This window comes from Chiloscyllium plagiosum, unplaced genomic scaffold (genome assembly GCF_037043375.1).
Source record: "Chiloscyllium plagiosum isolate Xiang-an unplaced genomic scaffold, Cpla_swu_hap1 HiC_scaffold_25, whole genome shotgun sequence".
Classification (NCBI taxonomy): domain Eukaryota; kingdom Metazoa; phylum Chordata; class Chondrichthyes; order Orectolobiformes; family Hemiscylliidae; genus Chiloscyllium; species Chiloscyllium plagiosum.
The window spans coordinates 50225156-50243880 of record NW_028270163.1 but is presented as its reverse complement, the minus strand read 5'-3'; the positions used below and the strand labels follow the sequence as shown (position 1 = coordinate 50243880).

General features: G+C 38.6%; 1 protein-coding gene across 2 annotated transcripts in view; it reads right to left on the bottom strand.

The window, feature by feature from the left end:
- Positions 1-957: 957 nt before the first annotated feature.
- The window catches only part of pcyt2 (phosphate cytidylyltransferase 2, ethanolamine), a 65836-nt gene continuing 48068 nt past the window's right edge, over positions 958-18725 (bottom strand). For both annotated transcript variants that reach the window (XM_043714991.2, XM_088000713.1), the window contains exons 8-13: positions 18379-18461; positions 17623-17700; positions 17423-17488; positions 11757-11822; positions 7472-7560; positions 958-2471 (exon numbers count right to left, since the gene is read on the bottom strand). In XM_043714991.2, coding sequence (XP_043570926.1) covers positions 2351-2471; positions 7472-7560; positions 11757-11822; positions 17423-17488; positions 17623-17700; positions 18379-18461 — 503 coding nt within the window. In that variant the 3' untranslated portion in view covers positions 958-2350. The remainder of the gene's footprint in view (positions 2472-7471; positions 7561-11756; positions 11823-17422; positions 17489-17622; positions 17701-18378; positions 18462-18725) is intronic.

Below are 18725 nucleotides of genomic sequence, written 5' to 3'. Positions count from 1 at the left end.
GGAAGAGGCAAAAGTGGATAATCCACTTGGCACTTCTGGCTGAAGATTGTTATGAACACTTCAGTTTATCTTCTGCACTAATGTGTTGAGCTCTTCCATCATTGAGGATGGGGCCATTTGTGGAGCCACCTCCACCAGTGAGTTGTTTAATTGTCCACCACTATTCCCGACTAGATATGGCAAGATTGCTAAGCTATATCATTTTTACTTCTGGTTGGCAGCTTCACCAGGTTGACACATCATTCACTCTCCATTGATGGTATGGTGGAGTGAGGGATATGTTAGATCAAAATAGTGACCAGCTCTGATGTCTCTTGCATTCCAATGAGTGAAAAGAGGAATAGTTTTACAACAGATTCATCTCTAATCCAGTTTTGTCTCCACTTTCTCTCCAGTTTTCAACATTGTACTTAAAATGTCAAGGTCAGCCTGCACTACAAGATCCATTGCAATCACTTCTGATGTTGATTGAAGTTCAAGCAAGTACTTAGAAACTTAGTGCAAACAGATGCATCTTTTCATGAGCTTCTTGATCATTGGCAAAAGATCATCTTTGTGACAGAGAACAAAAGTCATTTTCAATTAAGACATTCCACACATCAGAAATTTCATGTTTCAAAAGGTTGAAAAATTTGTAGCTAAATCATAGAAGTGTCCCAACAAGTACATATTTTATAATGCAATCTATTGTAGCCATGTTTGAGTGTTAGCACAACACCTTATGTCAGCATTTTCCATCTGTGCCATTTCCCCAGATACCAAGATCTTTAATTCACTGACTGGCAGTATAATAGCATTGAAGTCCTCACTAAGTGATTGCAATTTAAGACAAATATGGTGTAAAAGTGAAATTAAAAACTGAAATAAAGTACTTGAAAAGGAGAAGTAACAAAAGGACATGAGAAAATAAAGTTAAAATAATTCCAATTTTTCTGAAGTCAGCACATTGCTAGTTCATAGCTGTCCCACACACAACCTGTGCATTGATTTATTTGTTACATCAGCACACAATACTCAGCCATGTTTTAATGCACCATTGGAGAAAAGCAGACATTGAATTCAAAAAGTTCTACAGACATTTGCCACACTGTACATTCATTAAAACTGCAACAAGTTCAAGGTTAACACAAGGTAGGGTATTTACATATAGCACAAAATAATTCCGAAGGAAACTCAACAGGTTAAAAATAACGGTAAGCAACCATTAAAAATTTAAACAATAAACTTAACCTCTCAGGCAAAATTACTTCCTAGAAGTATGAAGACAAATACAACAGTAATATTACTTACTAGTATACGTTGGACAGAATGCTGACCATTATGACACAATTGGTTCAGTTTCAAAGGCCACTGGCTCTCAATTTTACAATTCTGCCTTTGGTAATTGCAATGAGATAAAGACGGAGGGTGCTGTGTAAAATGTAAGAATTTCTTTTCATAGTTTCAAGCATAAAAACTCAAGAGCTAGAAATTTAATATAGTATTAGTGCAGAACATGTTGGAAAAAAATTAACTTTGAACTTCTTCTTTTAAACCGCTGATAAGCAGAATTAAAATTTAAATTTCAATTGTTCGATCTCAATAATTGTGCATGAACAATTGTAATAAATATATACTGCAGACATTTATTATAATATTGTATGGTCCCAAGAAATAAAACTGCTGGCAGAATGCATTGTGCCCATAATTAGAACTACCAGACATGCTAAGGAAAACATTTAATAAAGGAAGCATTGAGGTTTGACTGAAGGTGGCAGGAGTGTTTTTCTTTGAAGGGGGTTGGGGGCGAAGGGGGCGAAGGGAGACATTAAAATGGTCTCATCTTCCGTGATGAAGAGGAAGAGGAAGTTAAAAAATAAACCATGACTATTTCAAATTCAAAGCAAAATTTTCCTGACATTAGTAAACATCAAAACTGCTCCAGTTTTAATTGCATCTTAAAATCTCTTCATAAATAGAAAAGCAGCATGTTACATAAAATCAAAATCACCAAAAAAGTATAATAGATATTTGTAAAGTCTACGTTATAAGACCTTTTACAGGTCAATTATATGCAAATAGAATATATAATTTTAAAATTATATACTTACATTTTTACAGCTCTGCACTGTAAATACTATCTGTATATTTACAAGCAGCCGGTTTAGTATGCCCACAAAGTACAGACTACCCCTTAGTGTATCCCATTATTTTAAATTAAATTACTAAAAATATTGAAAGGTTCACCAATTAAACCCACTGCAAACCTAAAATGCAAAAATCTAGTAAACATAAAACAAATAGTGCTGAAGAAAAACCATTCATTAAATGAAGTGTACTGGTGTAAGTCAGCAGTTATGCATGGTTAGAATTATCCACTAGATTGTGTGTCGAGGATTCCTTTTGTTCGTTCATCACATCTCTTCTTGATGGCTTCTATTGCTGCCAACTCTTTAGCTTCCTTCTTTTGGTTTCTTGCTTCAAAGTGTAACCTGTCAGTGGCAGTAAAAAAAAAATGTTTAGGAGAGGAAGATATTCAATAAGTAAGCTCTTGCTGCAGGTATGAAATTCAAAATGTATTTCAAGGTGACACCTACAAAATTTTAGTTTATTTTTCCTCAAAGGATTCAATGTCTTTTGAGAAAAAGGCACCATCATGAAGCTATTCGCTCCTCCCCACCAAAAGTTAAGGCTACACAGATGCAAAAGAAAATATACTCCTGACATTTGGCCTATTAATTGCCATTTTTGCTGGAATGCTTTTTGGTTAGATACACAAATTTATGCCCAAACGAGAGATATTTGGACTAAGTGAAACATTCTTCCCGTCCACTTTATGACAATTATCCAGATTTGTGCACAAAGCTGGAAAAGAATGAAGCAAATCTGAATCTAACAAAAAAACTATTGAACCTAAAACAGAGTAAAAGAACAATATATTAAGCCATGTTTTCTAGTCAAACATTACAACAGTTGCAAAAATGCCAAGTAATTACAGTAGTTTTGAAATTGCCAAACATTTAGAAAGTTGGATTTTATACCCTTTTTCCCCCCATTTTAAATTCATCAAACAATTACAAATCAGGTATACAATGCATTTGTAAAGTAAATTGGGGCAGCATGGTGGCTCAATGGTTAGCACTGCTGCCTCGCAGCGCCAGGGTCCCAGGTTTGATTCCAGCCTTGGGTGACTGTCTGCGTGGGTTTCCTTTGGATGCTTCAGTTTCCTTCACAATCCAAAGATCTGCAGATCAGGTGAATTGGCCATGCTAAAATTGTCCAGTGTTAGGTTTCTTAGTCAGAGGGGGGCGGTTACTCTTCGGAGGGTCGGTGTGGACTTGTTTCCACACTGTAGGTAATCTAATCTAATCTAAATCTAAATCTTAATCTTAATCTAATCTAATACAAAGTTTCTATCAATGTTTTCCCCCCAAGGACATGTACACTATGGATTAGTTAAGCTCAATATTCCCTTAACGCTCCCCAACAATGTACTGCAGTTTCAACCTCCATAAGATAAAAGAAGAAGAATTAGGCCATAGATAGGTCCATCGTGCCTGATCCACCATTCAATCATGGCTGATACATTTCTGAAGCCCCTTCTCCTGCCTTCTCCCTGTAACATTTGATCCCCTTGCCAAACAAGAACCTTGGTCTTAAATACAGTCAATGACTTGGCCTCTGCAGCCCTCTGTGGCAATGAGTTCCACACATTAACTACTCTCAAGTTGAAGAAATTCCACTTCACGTCAGCTCTAAAATGTTGTCTCTTCACGCAGAGGCTTTGCCCTCAGGCCTAGTCTCTCATACTAGTGGAAATATCTTCCCCACATCCACTTTATCCAGGCCTCAGAGCATCCTGTAAGTTTCAAATCAGACCCCCCCCCATCCCCATCCTTCTAAACTCCAACTAGTACAGACCATCAATCGCTCCTCATATGACAAGCCATTTATCCCAGAGATCATTCTTGTAAATCTCATCTGGAACTTTTCCAAGGCCAACACACTCTTCTTCAGATTGTGAGCCATTTTGGGGGCCCTATGTTCGAAATGTGAACTGACCAGAGCCTTATACAGCCTCAGCAGTACATCTCTGCTCTTGTATTCTGGTCCTCTTGAAGTAAATGTTAAGATTGCATTTTCCTTCCTAACTGCCAAGTGAACATGCATGTTAACCTTAAGAGAATCCTGAATTAGGACTCCCAAGTCCTTTTGTGCTTTAGTTTTTCCAAGCCTTCCCACATTTATAAAATAGTCTATGTTGGTGTTCTTCCTACCAAAGTTATAACCTCACACTTTCCCACACTGTATTCCATCTGCCACTTCATTCTCCTAGCCTGTTCAAGTTGTCATGCAACCTCCCCGCTTCCTCCCCACTATCCTAACATAAAACAAGGAAGTGTGGATGCTGGACATCTAAAAAATAAATTGCAGCAGAAACTCAGCAAGTCTGTCAGACAAAAGCAGAGTTAATGTTGAGTCAAGACAGAGAGACAGTTAGAGTGAGCGGGCGGAAGACTTGAGACAGAATGAATAGGATGAAAGGGGTAGGTAATCAATGAGATTGAGAAAAGGGTAACGAGATAATACTATGGCTTTTAGAGGTGCATTTTGTCCTGGTTTTTTTAATAGAACATAGAAGAATACAGCGCAGTACAGGCCCTTCGGCCCTCGATGTTGCGCCGATCCAAGCCCACCTAACCTATACTAGCCCACTATCCTCCATATGCCTATCCAATGCCCGCTTAAATGCCCATAATGAGGGAGAGTCCACCACTGCTACTGGCAGGGCATTCCATGAACTCACGACTCGCTGAGTAAAGAACCTACCCCTAACATCTGTCCTATACCTACCCCCGCTTAATTTAAAGCTATGCCCCCTTGTAATAGCTGACTCCGTACGTGGAAAAAGATTCTCACTGTCGACCCTATCTAAACCCCTAATTATCTTGTACACCTCTATCAAGTCACCCCTCAACCTTCTTTTCTCCAATGAAAACAGCCCCAAGTGCCTCAGCCTTTCCTCATACGATCTTTCTACCATATCAGGCAACATCCTGGTAAACCTCCTCTGCACCCGTTCCAGTGCCTCCACATCCTTCCTATAGTATGGCGACCAAAACTGCACACAATACTCCAGATGCGGCCGCACCAGAGTCTTATACAACTGCAACATGACCTCAGTACTCCTGAACTCAATTCCTCTACCAATAAAAGCCAGTACGCCATATGCCTTCTTCACCACACTATTTACCTGGGTGGCAACTTTCAAAGATCTGTGTACATGGACACCAAGATCCCTCTGCTCATCCACACTACCAAGTATCCGACCATTAGCCCAGTACCCCATCTTTTTGTTACTCTTACCAAAGTGAATCACCTCACACTTAGCGACATTGAACTCCATTTGCCACCTTTCTGCCCAGTTCTGCAGCTTATCTATATCCCGCTGTAACCTGCCACATCCTTCCTCACTGTCTACAACTCCTCCGACTTTCGTATCATCTGCAAACTTGCTCACCCAACCTTCTAACCCCTCCTCCAAGTCATTTATAAAAATGACAAACAGCAATGGTCCCAAAACAGATCCTTGCGGAACACCACTAGTGACGGCACTCCAAGATGAAACTTTGCCATCAACTACTACCCTCTGTCTTCTTCCGGCCAGCCAACTCCTAATCCAAACCTCCAACTCACCCTCAATGCCATACCTCCATATTTTTTGCAGTAGTCTACCATGGGGAACCTTATCAAACGCCTTACTAAAATCCATATACACCACATCTACTGCTTTACCTTCGTCTACCTCCTTAGTCACCTTCTCAAAGAATTCAATAAGGTTTGTGAGGCACGACCTGCCCTTCACAAAACCATGCTGACTATCCTTGATCACATTATTCCTATCCAGATGTTCATAAATCCTATCCCTTACAATTCTGTCTAAGATTTTGCCCACAACAGAAGTGAGACTCACCGGCCTATAGTTACTAGGGTTATCCCTACTCCCCTTCTTGAACAAGGGAACCACATTTGCTAGTCTTCAATCTTCTGGCACTACTCCTGTAGACAACGAGGACATAAAAATCAAGGCCAATGGCTCTGCAATCTCCTCCCTTGCTTCCCAGAGAATCCTAGGATAAATGCCATCAGGCCCAGGGGACTTATCTATTTTCACCCTTCCCCGAATTTCCAAAACCTCTTCTCTACATACCTCAAAGCCATCCATTCTACTTAATTGTGACTCAGTATTCACATCGGCAACAATGTCCTGTTCCTGATTGAATACTGACGAAAAGTATTCATTCAGTGTCTCCCCAATCTCTTCAGCCTCCACACGCAACTTCCCACTACTATCCTTGACTGGACCTATTCCTACCCTAGTCATTCTTTTATTCCTGGCATACGTATAGAAGGCCTTAGGGTTTTCCCTAATCCTACCAACTAAGGACTTTTCATGTCCCCTCCTTGCTGCTCTTAACTCTCTCTTCAGGTCCTTCCTGGCTACCTTATAACTCTCAATAGCCCCAATTGAACCTTCACGCCTCATCTTTACATAGGCCACCCTCTTCCATTTAACAAGGGATTCCAATTCCTTATTAAACCACGGCTCCCTCACACGACCCTTTCCTCCCTGCCTGACGGGTACATACTTATCAAGGACACTCAATAGTTGCTCCTTGAACAAGCTCCACATATCAATTACGCCCTTGCCTTGAAGCTTACTTTTCCAAGCCACACATCCTAAGTCATGCCTCACCGCTTCATAATTTCCCTGCCCCCAGCTATAACTCTTGCCCTGTAGTGCACACTTATCCCTCTCCATCACTAGAGTAAAAGTCACCGAATTGTGGTCACTGTCCCCAAAGTGCTCATCTACCTCTAATTCTAACACCTAGCCTGGTTAAGCAAAACCAGGGAGAGATTTTGAGCCGTGGGGCTGAGCTGGATCTTTCAAGTTAATAAAGTAAACATCTTGGGAGGCTTTTGAGTTTTTTTATTTAAAAAGGTTGAAACTATAGAAGCAGCATGAATGGTTGGAGTCAGACTCCCAAAGAACTAGGGTTTTAGTTGAACTTTCACTAGTTGCTGGGTTTTGAAGCTGGTTGCGGAAGCAGCTATATCTTTCTGATACAGCTAAAAGCTTGGGTTCTGTCTCACATGCAATTCTGACAGCAGAAAATCAGTTTTATTGATTTTGTCTTTGTCAATTGTGTGTTTATGGGACATTACAATAGTGCTATTTAGTAGTTAAATAATCTATTATTCTGTTTGGTTTTCTAAGAGTTAAAGTTATATCAATTCTTCTTTCCTTTGCTTGTATTTTAACTGGATTAAAGTGTGTTTTCCTTAAAGAAGAATCGTGTGACTAACTGAATTACATCTGGAACATAGCACCTTACATTTGCTTTCAAAATAAACACTTGGGTCGAGGCTATCATCTTGATATATTTGCAGGGAGTATGGTCCACTCAAAACAAAATAGTTTTCCCACCTGTTCTTGATTATTCTTTGAACAATGTGGTCCGTAGTGAGATCATTCCCACTATTGATGGATTTGAAGATGTTGCGCCGTTTAGGCTCCTGCAAGAAAAGTAAAACGTGATGAACAACTTGAACACTCAAGAAATAGGTAAAACAATTAAGAATTTAAAAATAATGAAATTTTTGCTTATGTTTGTTAAAACTACCACTTGACATCTTCACTCCCTTTAGAATATCAAGCACTCAAAACCTCTTGCAATTTTCTCAGGTGGCAAAAAATGTCTGCAGCAATATTAAAGAAACGTGGCCTGGATCAAGATGTTTAGGTTTAAAAGTGAATCACTGATTTGATTGTGTGAACTTGAATGAAGGAATATGCAATAAAGTAGAAGGTCAGCCTGTATAAGCACTTCTTTGCACATCCAGTCAAAATGTGGAACATGGTCCAGGAATTTGAAAAGAATAAAATTACTTAAGATACAGATTCTTGCCTACATAAATGGAACATCAGTAGTAAAAGCCACATTACATATTTAGCTCATATTTAGCCCAGTGAAGACATTACTGACAGTTTATCCCAGATTTTGATAGATATGCAAGGGAAGCTGCCTTTGTGACTGCCAAAATTAGCAGTACTCTTAATACTAGATTTCGCCAATTGCTTAAGGTGTATAAATAACCAATACGTGTTCTTAACATATGTACGATGTTGAAGTGGTCCTTCCATAGGAATGCAGAGTGCAAAGAAGTGCTTAATAAAGTCTAGCCATATCTGGTGATTTTGCTTTTTAAAAAAAGGGCAAAATGCTTGGCTTTGAGTTGGAATGAGTAATGAAGGATGCAAGAGCAAACGTTTGTTCAAATATGCTCCGCATGGATTTAAAGGGCTTAAAAATAAGTGTTCAGAGACCACCTTAGAAAGCTCATTCCAAAGTCAAAAAGTTTCAAACTCCTGAATGTGATACTGCGATTGTCTACAATACTGCTGAAGCTGTCGATTCCTCAATCACTCCTTGGTGCCAATGAGGTCCTTATCCCCAGTAAGACACTTACTTTCTTCCATTCTCTACTCTTGATGTACCACTAAGTGGCGCCACATGGCCTAGTGATTGCAAAAGCAACTCAGCTAATCACACTTGCCATATCCCTGCAATTTCTTTCCCTTTCTCTATCTCAGGGAAGAATAAAGGCAGAACGAGGAATAAGAGCTGAAACTTTTTTTGTGACAAGGAATTAATTGGTCATGAATGTTAGTTTTTTTTTAAAAATGCAACTTCAAGTGAATGAAATTAGAAATAATGGTTTGGACACTCCAGTGGACAGACAGCTGTTGGACCACCTTGGACTGGAGTTGCATCTCAAGACCATGTGGTATTCTTGACACATGACTCTAAAGGGAACTGCCCAGGAAACTATAACTGCTGATAAGCAATTCTCCTAAGGCTCTACAAATCTTCCACAGAAAGAAATTAACTTCAAGTCAGAGACATCGGGGTTCCAACTCACCTAAGCTTAATAGTTACCCTGGACAAGGTTTGAGAATTAAAAATCTACTCTAGCTTCTGCACAGCTACCTAACAGAACTTCAGACACTCAGCAGACCTCCCAATTATGAAGTCCCCCAACCTTGCCAGAGTGAAGCAAACAAAATACTTCCTCTTGTAATATCGAAGTCATTTGTTTTCCTTTTATCTTCTATTATCACCCAAGACTGTTGGCGAAGGTTGTGTAGGTAAAAGTCATTAATCAAGTCATGATCAGATTGAATACTGAAGACCTGATGGGTTGAATTTTTAAGGAAAATAGTCACTCCTGGGACTTAGACATTGCTACTTGGCCATCATTTGTTGCCCATCCACAGGTGCCCATGAGAAGGTGCTGGTGAGCTGCCTTCTTGAACCACAGCAGTCCACGTCCTTTAGATGGACATCATAGTGACTGATACAATTAAGTAGCTAGCTGGGCCATTTCATACAGTAGTGGAGTGTCAACCTCATTGCTGCAGGCCAGGAATCACAGGCAGGCCAGACCAGGTAAGTATGGCAACTTCCCTCTCTGAAGGACTGAGTGAGCCAGATGGGTTTTTTCCATAGTAACCATTCCAGATTTAAAAAACTGAATTCAAATTTGAATCCAGGCCACGAGAACATCAGCTGAGTTTATGGATTAGCAGTGCAGTGATAATAGCACAAAGCCATCACCTCCCCTACTTGTGTTCTAGTGCATTTGCATAACATCACAAAATTCATTTCAACATTTCAGGATTCAATGCAATTCATAAATGCAACACATGGGTAATATTTCAAGGTCATCTCTTGGTACAAACTGAATGTATCCTTCAGTGTACAAACTTGATTTGCCTTTTAGCAGCTCCTGGGCATAAAAAGGGAGCATCTCAAATTCACAAGAACTTGAATCCATGCCTTTAAAGTAAAAAAAAAGGCTTAGCGATGTGCAGCTTTTTCCTTTATCCTGTATTTGTTCTTAACAGCTGCAACATCAGCATACTATTGCTGTAAACAAGTAAACTTGCATTTTTATTACAAAAAAGTCTCGACAACTTAATCTTTAAAAAATCATGAAAAAGGTGTTGACAATGTATTTCTGATGAAGGACTTTTGCCTGAAATGTCGATTTTACTGCTCCCTCGGATGCTGCCTGAACTGCTGTGCTTTTCCAGCACCTCTAATCCAGAATCTGGTTTCCAGCATCTGCAGTCATTGTTTTTACCTAATATACATATAGCTCTCTGTGGATCATGGCTAATTAGTATATCAAAAAGTTGCAACAGCAAAGCTAACTACAAAATTAGCAACTACCTTCTCTTAACATACTAGATGCTATGCCAATAAATCTTTCTGATCAATTTTACAGACAGTTTGTCAATACCCAGTATTTGATCATTCATGTCTTATGTGCATGATGCATACAGTGGTGGAATGCAGATGATCATTGTTAATAAATGGTGTTTATATTAGATTCACAATTACCCTTAGAAACTAGCACAAAATTTAAGCAGCTCAAATATTATGGTGGATTTAATGTTCTTACTAATATTGGTCAAATTTATGTGTATCTATGAGCAGGTCAAATTAGCACTCAAGATATCCCTAGATTACTACAATGATGATAAATAGCACATAAATATGCTGCTAATGCTTTCACTTAAAAGGTCAAAAATGCCGAATGAAAGAACAGGTTAAACAATATCAGATGCTTTAAAGAAATATGGTACTGATCTTGGAAAGAACAGACTTGCCCAATATGCAATTAGGCACAATCACAGATTTTATCTAAAGGGATCAAGCAGATTTGATGCTTCGAAAAAAAACTCAACCAAAATCATTAATAGGGTCAAAAGTATATGCAAAGCATCAGACATGAAAATGTAAAGCAAGCTAACATTAAATACCCAAAATGCAGGCAGCAATTGTCAATGTACCAGTTACAACCAGCAATAGCCTAGATGATAAAGAAATTCATGGAGCTGTCAAGAGTTCTTTCACCTCCAGATGAAACAGTTTACAGACCGAGGCTTCTTCACGGAAGGCCCAGATCTCCATCATTAACTGGCAAGCTATGTTATACTACCAGTCCTCTTAATCCTTTCACTAACTGATGAATCTGCAAATTTTCTCCATTTCTCACCTCCATTCAAAATTACATCCTGCAACTCATCTGAGTTGTTACAAAGTCAGCCAAGAACCCTGGCTCCATCTGCTTGGTTGACAACCCACTGTGGGCTGGTGCAAAGCTGGCTGCTGGTTCCTGTCAATTACTGATAAAGATATTCCAGGCTTTCTAGCACTCTACTCCACCACTGCCCTCTGCCCCTCAAAGATGATTTTTAAACAGGTCAGAATCCTCAACCAGCAGCTGGTCAAAATGCCAACAGTGAAGACAACAGTTTCCTGTTTGGTGATAGCAGGCTAGCTACAATGACTGCACCTCAATGCCCACTCAGATTCATCTCATGAGGAGCAGCACAAGTGTGATTTGAGGAGTTGGAACAGTGGGCATGGGAGAAATAATCTGACTGGAGTAGCAGCTCAGTCTCTCCCATGCTAACTTCTCCAATCATTGTTCCAGTCAGTTCTCATTCTCACTAATTGATAGAGTTGAGGCTTGTTTTAAGCATTGTACATTAGATGAGCCCTTAAGGTCTGAACATTATTTAATTTATCTGATTTCTAGGGTGACAAGCAGATATTCTTCAAACAAGGAATTTCTCATTCATGCAGCGCTTGTAATAAGTATTATCTTTATAAAGAGTTCAGATGCAAAACTTAACTTACAGCATATGGGTCTGAACCATCCTTATCAGCGATAACTTCTGTCTTTCCGTGACAAACTAAATCAACCTGGAAAAAAAATACCATTAGCAAACAGTTCACAAAGCTCATTCATCACTTCATACTGAATAGATTAATGAGTAACAAAAAACAGTTTGGATATGGCTTAGCTTCAAGGTTCAAGTTCTTTGATGTCAGTAATCATTTCATTCCCCCTTAAACATCAGAAACAGAACAAAATATTTTCAGATTATTGAAGTGGCTGTACATTTAAAATGGGATTTTTAACATTCCATTTCAGCCTCTTTCCTGAAGATTTTAACCCTTGTGCAAGGGTACTGGTTGACCTCATATTACCAATTGATGATCATTTGATCATAGGAACTGTTGGCCAGCTAAGCACCTCAATATCAAAAAAGCATCTTAATCTGCACATTGAACAGATGTGGACAATAAATGTTATTTAATAATGGCCAGGTGCAGGATGATCTCCACAAACTGATGGCACAATGGCTCAGCTGAAAACAACATAGCAGAGAACTTAATTCTGAGTAAGGGCCCTCCTGTGGTACAGTATAGTGCCCTTAACCATGGACTCAGTCCCAATGGGTCCAGAGATACTTAAGTACACTCCAGAACAAGTTGATTAGAAAAAAAAAGGTTAATTCTGTTAGAAGGGCCATTGATCTGAAATATTAAAATCTTATTCTTCCATCTGTTTGACCTGTTGAATATTTCCATGATTTTCAGTGGAATTTTAAGGTTTAATTTTAAAGCAATTTGAATTTAATAGGACCAGGATTCTCTACACAATAAACTGAATCATTTCCTGACCAACTATCAAACACCCACGCTGTCATTCATATTACAGACAAGGTACATTTTTAACAGGGAGAATTATTAAAATAAACCTAGAGTTAAATTTAATGAAAACTGATTTTACTTTCTACCCTCCCTTTCTCTCAAACATATGCCCACCCACCATAGTAAATGTTCAGGGGTATCAGAAAACTACCACTATACAGTGTTGTATCTCAAAGTACAATATTAAGGTTTATCAATACAATGAGATAATTGCCCAATTTGAATTCATTGATATAATTTATCTTTTTGGTACTGAAGCATTAGAAATATTCTATTTATTCTGACTTTCATTCACAATTTAAACAAGTGGTTACAAGTGATCAAGTAAAAACCAATGGTCCCGCTTGGGTAAATTAGCAGAAAAAAAGCAATGTGAATCATTAAAGTCAATACGTAACTGCATCAAGTAATTCGAAAAGCTAACATAATGGCATAATTTATTGAAAAGGGAATCAAGTACCAGTTTGAGGTGGTCATGCTTCAGCTTGACAGGATAACAGCAATATCATATCAGGAGTACTGTGTACATCACTGGTCTCCTTATTCAAGAAAAGGATGTAAAATGTGTTGGGTTGTAGTTCAGAAAAGGCTGATTTAACTAATATCTGGAATAGTCAGGAGAGTCTTGAGATAAATTCAATTAAGGCTTCCAAAAGAGAATAGTATGACCTAAATAAAAAAAACATTGCAGGACCACATGGCAAAGACAATTGGGAGAGGAGTTGTTCAGAGTTGTAGAGCTGTACAGCATAGAAACATATCCTTTGGTTCAACTCATCCATACCAACCAGATATCCTAAAATCAATCTAGTCCCATTTGCCAGCATTTGGCCCTGATCCCCCTAAACCCTTCCTATTCATAAGCCCATCTAGATGCCTCCTCCACTTCCTCTAGCAGCTCATTCCATGCACACACCACCCTCTGAAAGAGTTGCTGCTCAGGTCCCTTTTAAATCTTCCCTCCCCTCACCCTAAACCTATATCCTTTAGTTTTGGACTCCCCTACCTCGGGGAAAAGACCTTGGCTATTCATCCTATCCATGCTTCTCATGATTTTATAAACTTCTATAAGGTCACCCCTCAACCTACACTACGCCAAGGAAAACAGCCTCAGCCTCTTCAGCTTCTCCCTATAGCTCAAACCCTCCAACCCTGGTGACAATACCTGTAAATCTTTTCTGAACCCTTTCAAGTTTCACAACATCCTTCTTATAAGCAGGGAGATCAGAAATGCAAACAGTATTCCAAAAGTTGCCTAATCAATGACCTGTGGAGCCTCAAAATGACATCTCAACTGCTCTACTCAATGCACTGACCAGTCAGCATGGACTGTGATAGAAAGAATATGATTCATATTGGTTTTGAACTAATGATTTTTGGGTTTTAATGATCAAATTGCAGGTATTTCTGTAGGCATGATGAATTGCTTTTAAAAATCATGAGAAACAGTTTAGAGATTTGTTTACATTCAGGTTTTTTTTAAGAAAGAGAAATGAACAACAAACAGCAGTGGATTAGGTCAGTATTGATTTATTTTGGCTAGGGGAAAATACACATAGCTTCTGGGGGGTGGGGTGGTGTCTTCAGTTTCACTTTAGGAAGCTTGCATAAGTCTGACATGAGATACAGGAAAGCAGGGGTCACCGTTTGGAGAGTTTTCTATAGGCCTCGGAACAGTTCCAGAGATTTAAAGGGAAGAATAGCAAAGATGATTCTCAACAGGAGCAAGAGTGACAGGGTAGTTCTTATGGGGGACTTTAACTTCCCAAATGTTGACTGGGAATATTATAGTTCAAGTACTTTAGATGGGTCAGTTTTTGTCTGTTATGTGCAAGAGGGTTTTCTGACACAGTATGTAGAAAGGCCAACAAGGGGCAAGGCCGCATTAGATTTAGTACTGGATAATGAACCTGGCCAGTTGTTAGATTTGAAGGTAGGTGAGCACTTTGGTGATAGTGACCACAATTCAGTTATGTTTACTTAAGCTATGTAAAGGGATAGGTATAAACCGGAGGGCAAGAGTGCAGCTTGATAGGGGGGAGGCAATTATGATATGATTAGACATGATTTAGGATGCGTAGGATGGGGGAAGGCTACTGCAGATGATGGGCACAATGGAAATGTGGAGCTTATTCAAGGAATAGCTACTGCGTGTTCTTGATAAATATGTACCTGTCAGACAGGCAGGAAGTTGTCAAGTGCAGGACCTGTGATTTACTAAGGAAGTTGAATCTCTTGTCAAAAAGGGAGGTGGCGGTTTATGTTAGGATGAGTTGTGAAGGCTCAGTTTGGGCAATTGAGAGTTACAAAGTAGCCAGGAAAGACCTAAACAGAGCTAAGATGAGTGAAGGGACATGAGAAGTTGTTGGCAGATAGGATCAGGGAAAACCCTAAAGCTTTTATAGGTACATAATGGATAAAAGAATGACTAGAGAAAGATTAGGGCCAATCAAGGGCAATCGTGAGAAGTCATGCGTGGAGTCAGGGGGATAGGGGAAGCGCTAAATGAATATTTTTCGTCAGTATTCACAGTGGAAAAAGACAATGTTGTCGAGGAGAATACTGAGAAACAGGCTACTAGACTAGATGGGATTGAGCAATGAGGTGGTATTAGAAATTTTGGAAAGTGTGAAAATAAATAAATCCCATGAGCCGAATCCTATCTGAGGATTCTCTGGGATGCTAGAGAGGAGATTGTTAAACTTTTGGCTTTGATATTTATGTTGTCATTGTCTACAGAAATAGTACCAGAAGACTGGAGGATAGCAAATATTATTCCCTTGCTCAAGGTGAGTAGAGACAACCCTGGTAATTATAGACCAGTTAGCCTTACTTCAGTTGTGGATAAAGTGTTGGAAAAGGTTATAAGAGATATGATTTCTAATCATCTTGACAGAAATAAGTTGATTAGGGATAGTCAACATGGCTGTAAAAGGTTTCACAAACCTTCATGAGGTCTTTGAGAAGGTGATCAAACAGGTGGATGAGGATAAAGCGGTTGATGTGGTGTATATGGATTTCAGTAAGGCGTTTGATAAAGTTCCCCATGATAGACTACTGCACAAAATACGGAGATGTGGGATTGAGGGTGATTTAGCAGTTTGGATCAGAAATTGGCTAGTTGAAAAAAGACAGAGGGTGGTGGTTGATGGGAAATGTTCATCCTGGAGCTCAGTTAGATGGGCTTCAGATTGGTTTTACAGGGCGGTGCAACATCGAAGGTCAAAGGGCCTGTCCTGCGCTGTAATGTTCTCATTAAGTCCTGGCTGAAACTGGATGTATATGACAGGAGTTTCTCCTGAGAAGGGCAAGTGGTGTAGGTCAGTGTAAAGGAGTTTAATTAAATGTTCTAGAACAGAACCGGTTTGGATGCAAACCTGAAGTTATTGTGACTTGTGAAAGTCTAATCTCAGTTGTATGGAAGGTCCAGGAACAGCTCATCAGATTCTCAAAATTGAAGTCGCAGTTAAAGTTAAGCCCTATTGTTGTGAAAGGGAAAGGAATCTTTGATGTGAGCACTGTAAAGTGTTGTTTAAGAGTTTAATGCAATTGTATTTTACCATGTTTCAGATCTTTAAGCTCCTGCGATATGTAAATAGTTTGGTTGATTCTACTTAACTTCTTTCGCTTAATAATTTGTTTGTGAAACCTTAAATCATTTTGTCAGGCTATTTCGTTACAAATGAGCAAAAGCTGGCTTTACAACAATTTTAAATAGATGCAGATTTGTGAAAACAGATTTTCATTTGTTCTCCTTTCACTCTCTCAACACCCCTGCCACCATTGCTCTGTGATATTATTACGACACAGGGTAAATTCGTCTGCTAATTTAAAGCAGCCACACAGAAAAGATTCCCCCATGCTGTAATCTGTTACAATTCAAGAGGCAAAAGAACTACCCCAAAGTCACTATTTAAAGTAAAAATTTATGAACTTTAAATTTTAAGTCTAGCAGAATATTAACAACTATTTACAACTCCCTTCTCTTTAAACCTATTACCTCCCCCCTCCAAAATACTGGTCCCATAAAAAAAAAATCAGAATTACGATTTAAAAAAAAAGTCACGTTTCAAAACCAGTCAGCTTTGCTGAGTTTCTTCTTTAGATTTTCTTATGAGAATCTTTCTCCAGGTTGGTTCCAATGTTTTTATCTGTGCACACCCCTTCTCCAGACAGGTGCCTCTCAGAAAGGTCTTACTGGAAGCCAACGTCTTGGTCTTTTGGCAGTTCTCTTTGCCACTCTGACTAACTGATCAAAATGTCTGATATTTATACCCCTAAACATCAGAGCGTTTCATTTGTTTTAATTTTATCAAAATATTAAGTTCAAATCTGATTGGAGTTTGGTACCATAGGACATAATTTAAACTTGCCGAATTTGAAATTTGTTTTTGTCTCACAGCAACTAAGTTACTGCTGGCTGTTCGACGAAATGTTACATTGTTACCTTGTTCAGAACACTGTGCTGTGTCAGGTAGTTTTGCTGGCTTTTCAACTCTCAAAAAGCTACAGTATTTCTCTACACCTTCAGAACAATTTCATACCATTAGTGTTTGCTAATGTTATGAACAACAATATCTTAAGAAGTGCGAGAAGGCGAGTCAAGTATTTGGGCAGGAATTTTAAAATATATACTTGCGTTTGTTTTGTAGGAACACAAGTTGTGTTTGAACAGGATTTACACGTTTCTGATTTCAAATATCTCAAAAGATGAGCCATCATAGGTTTGAGGGGAAATGATTACACAGTTAAACTGAAAGTTATTTCCTTACCTAATGCCCATTTTTTAGCTTGAATAATCATACCTTGAAGTGATCCAGTAAATCAGCAGTCACAGAATAAGGCGCTCCTATTACTACTTCTGATACATACTAAAAAGAAAAAAAAAACTCATTACACCAATACATAATAAATGAATATTGAAAGTAGTTCACACATTGGAAAACTACAGAATAACTTTAAAAAGTCAATATACACAAAGTCTAATCCATCCCACTTCACTTACTCTGCAGGCCAGTACACTTAGTGTCCTTTCATGCACATTCATTATTGGGTAATTCTTTCCTTTGTATTGATTCACTTCCTACAAAAGAAGGATGTTGAATAAAAATAATCAATGCTCAATTTCAAGCTTTCACTGAACATAAAACATACACCTATAGTTAAATGGTTAATCCTACAAGTACTTCAGTCATGCTGGACTAACAAAGCAAAAATGGAAAACAAAAAACATGAACACTGACGATAAAATGACAGCTAGACACACCACTCAAAAGGAAGACAAGGAAAACACAGCCCAATTGTAAATTACAAATGAGTATACATATACCTAACTTGACTTAACCTACATTAAAACTTGTTTAAATCATGCAGTTTGATTTTTACACCTGACAGAAGGGCAAAAACCATGTTAGTGGAAGTTACTATTCCACAAATAATCTTCCATTGTTTAATTGTGCAAGTATCAATATGCTTGTAGAAAATAATTGTGATGTTGCAACTTGAGCTTACATAATATACTTCCTTTCTGTACCAGAGTCAAGCTACATGAAAATGGCAGATTTAAACCTGTAACAGAATTGTGTTGAAGTACTCACACTACCTAGGCTCAAGCAGATGTCCTAGTATTCCAAACAATGAACATAGTGATTACAAAACAAATGAAAACCATACATGCATAAAGTTTTCACCACCTCTTTCTAGAAATTAATCACAACTTTAAACAGGTAAAGATGATAAAATTGAGTAAGTTACAACCTACCTGGTCAAAATGCAGACCAACAATAATATAAGGTCTTTCTGCCAACTTGTAGACATTTTCTAGGAAGTCTACATGACCAATATCTTTTCAAATTGTAAAGGAATGACAATCAATAGACATGATTTGGAGGTGCTGGTATTGGACTGGAGTGGACCAAGTTAAAAATCACACCACCAGTTTGGAAGTACTAGCTTTCGGAATGCTGCTCCTTTGTCAGGTAGCTAGCGGAGTAGGATCATAGGACAATTTATAGCACAAGATCATAACGTCATACACTGATGCAATAAATTGAACAAACTTGGACTGCTGTTAAGTCTGGTATCTTTTAAAATTAGCTGCAGGTTTTG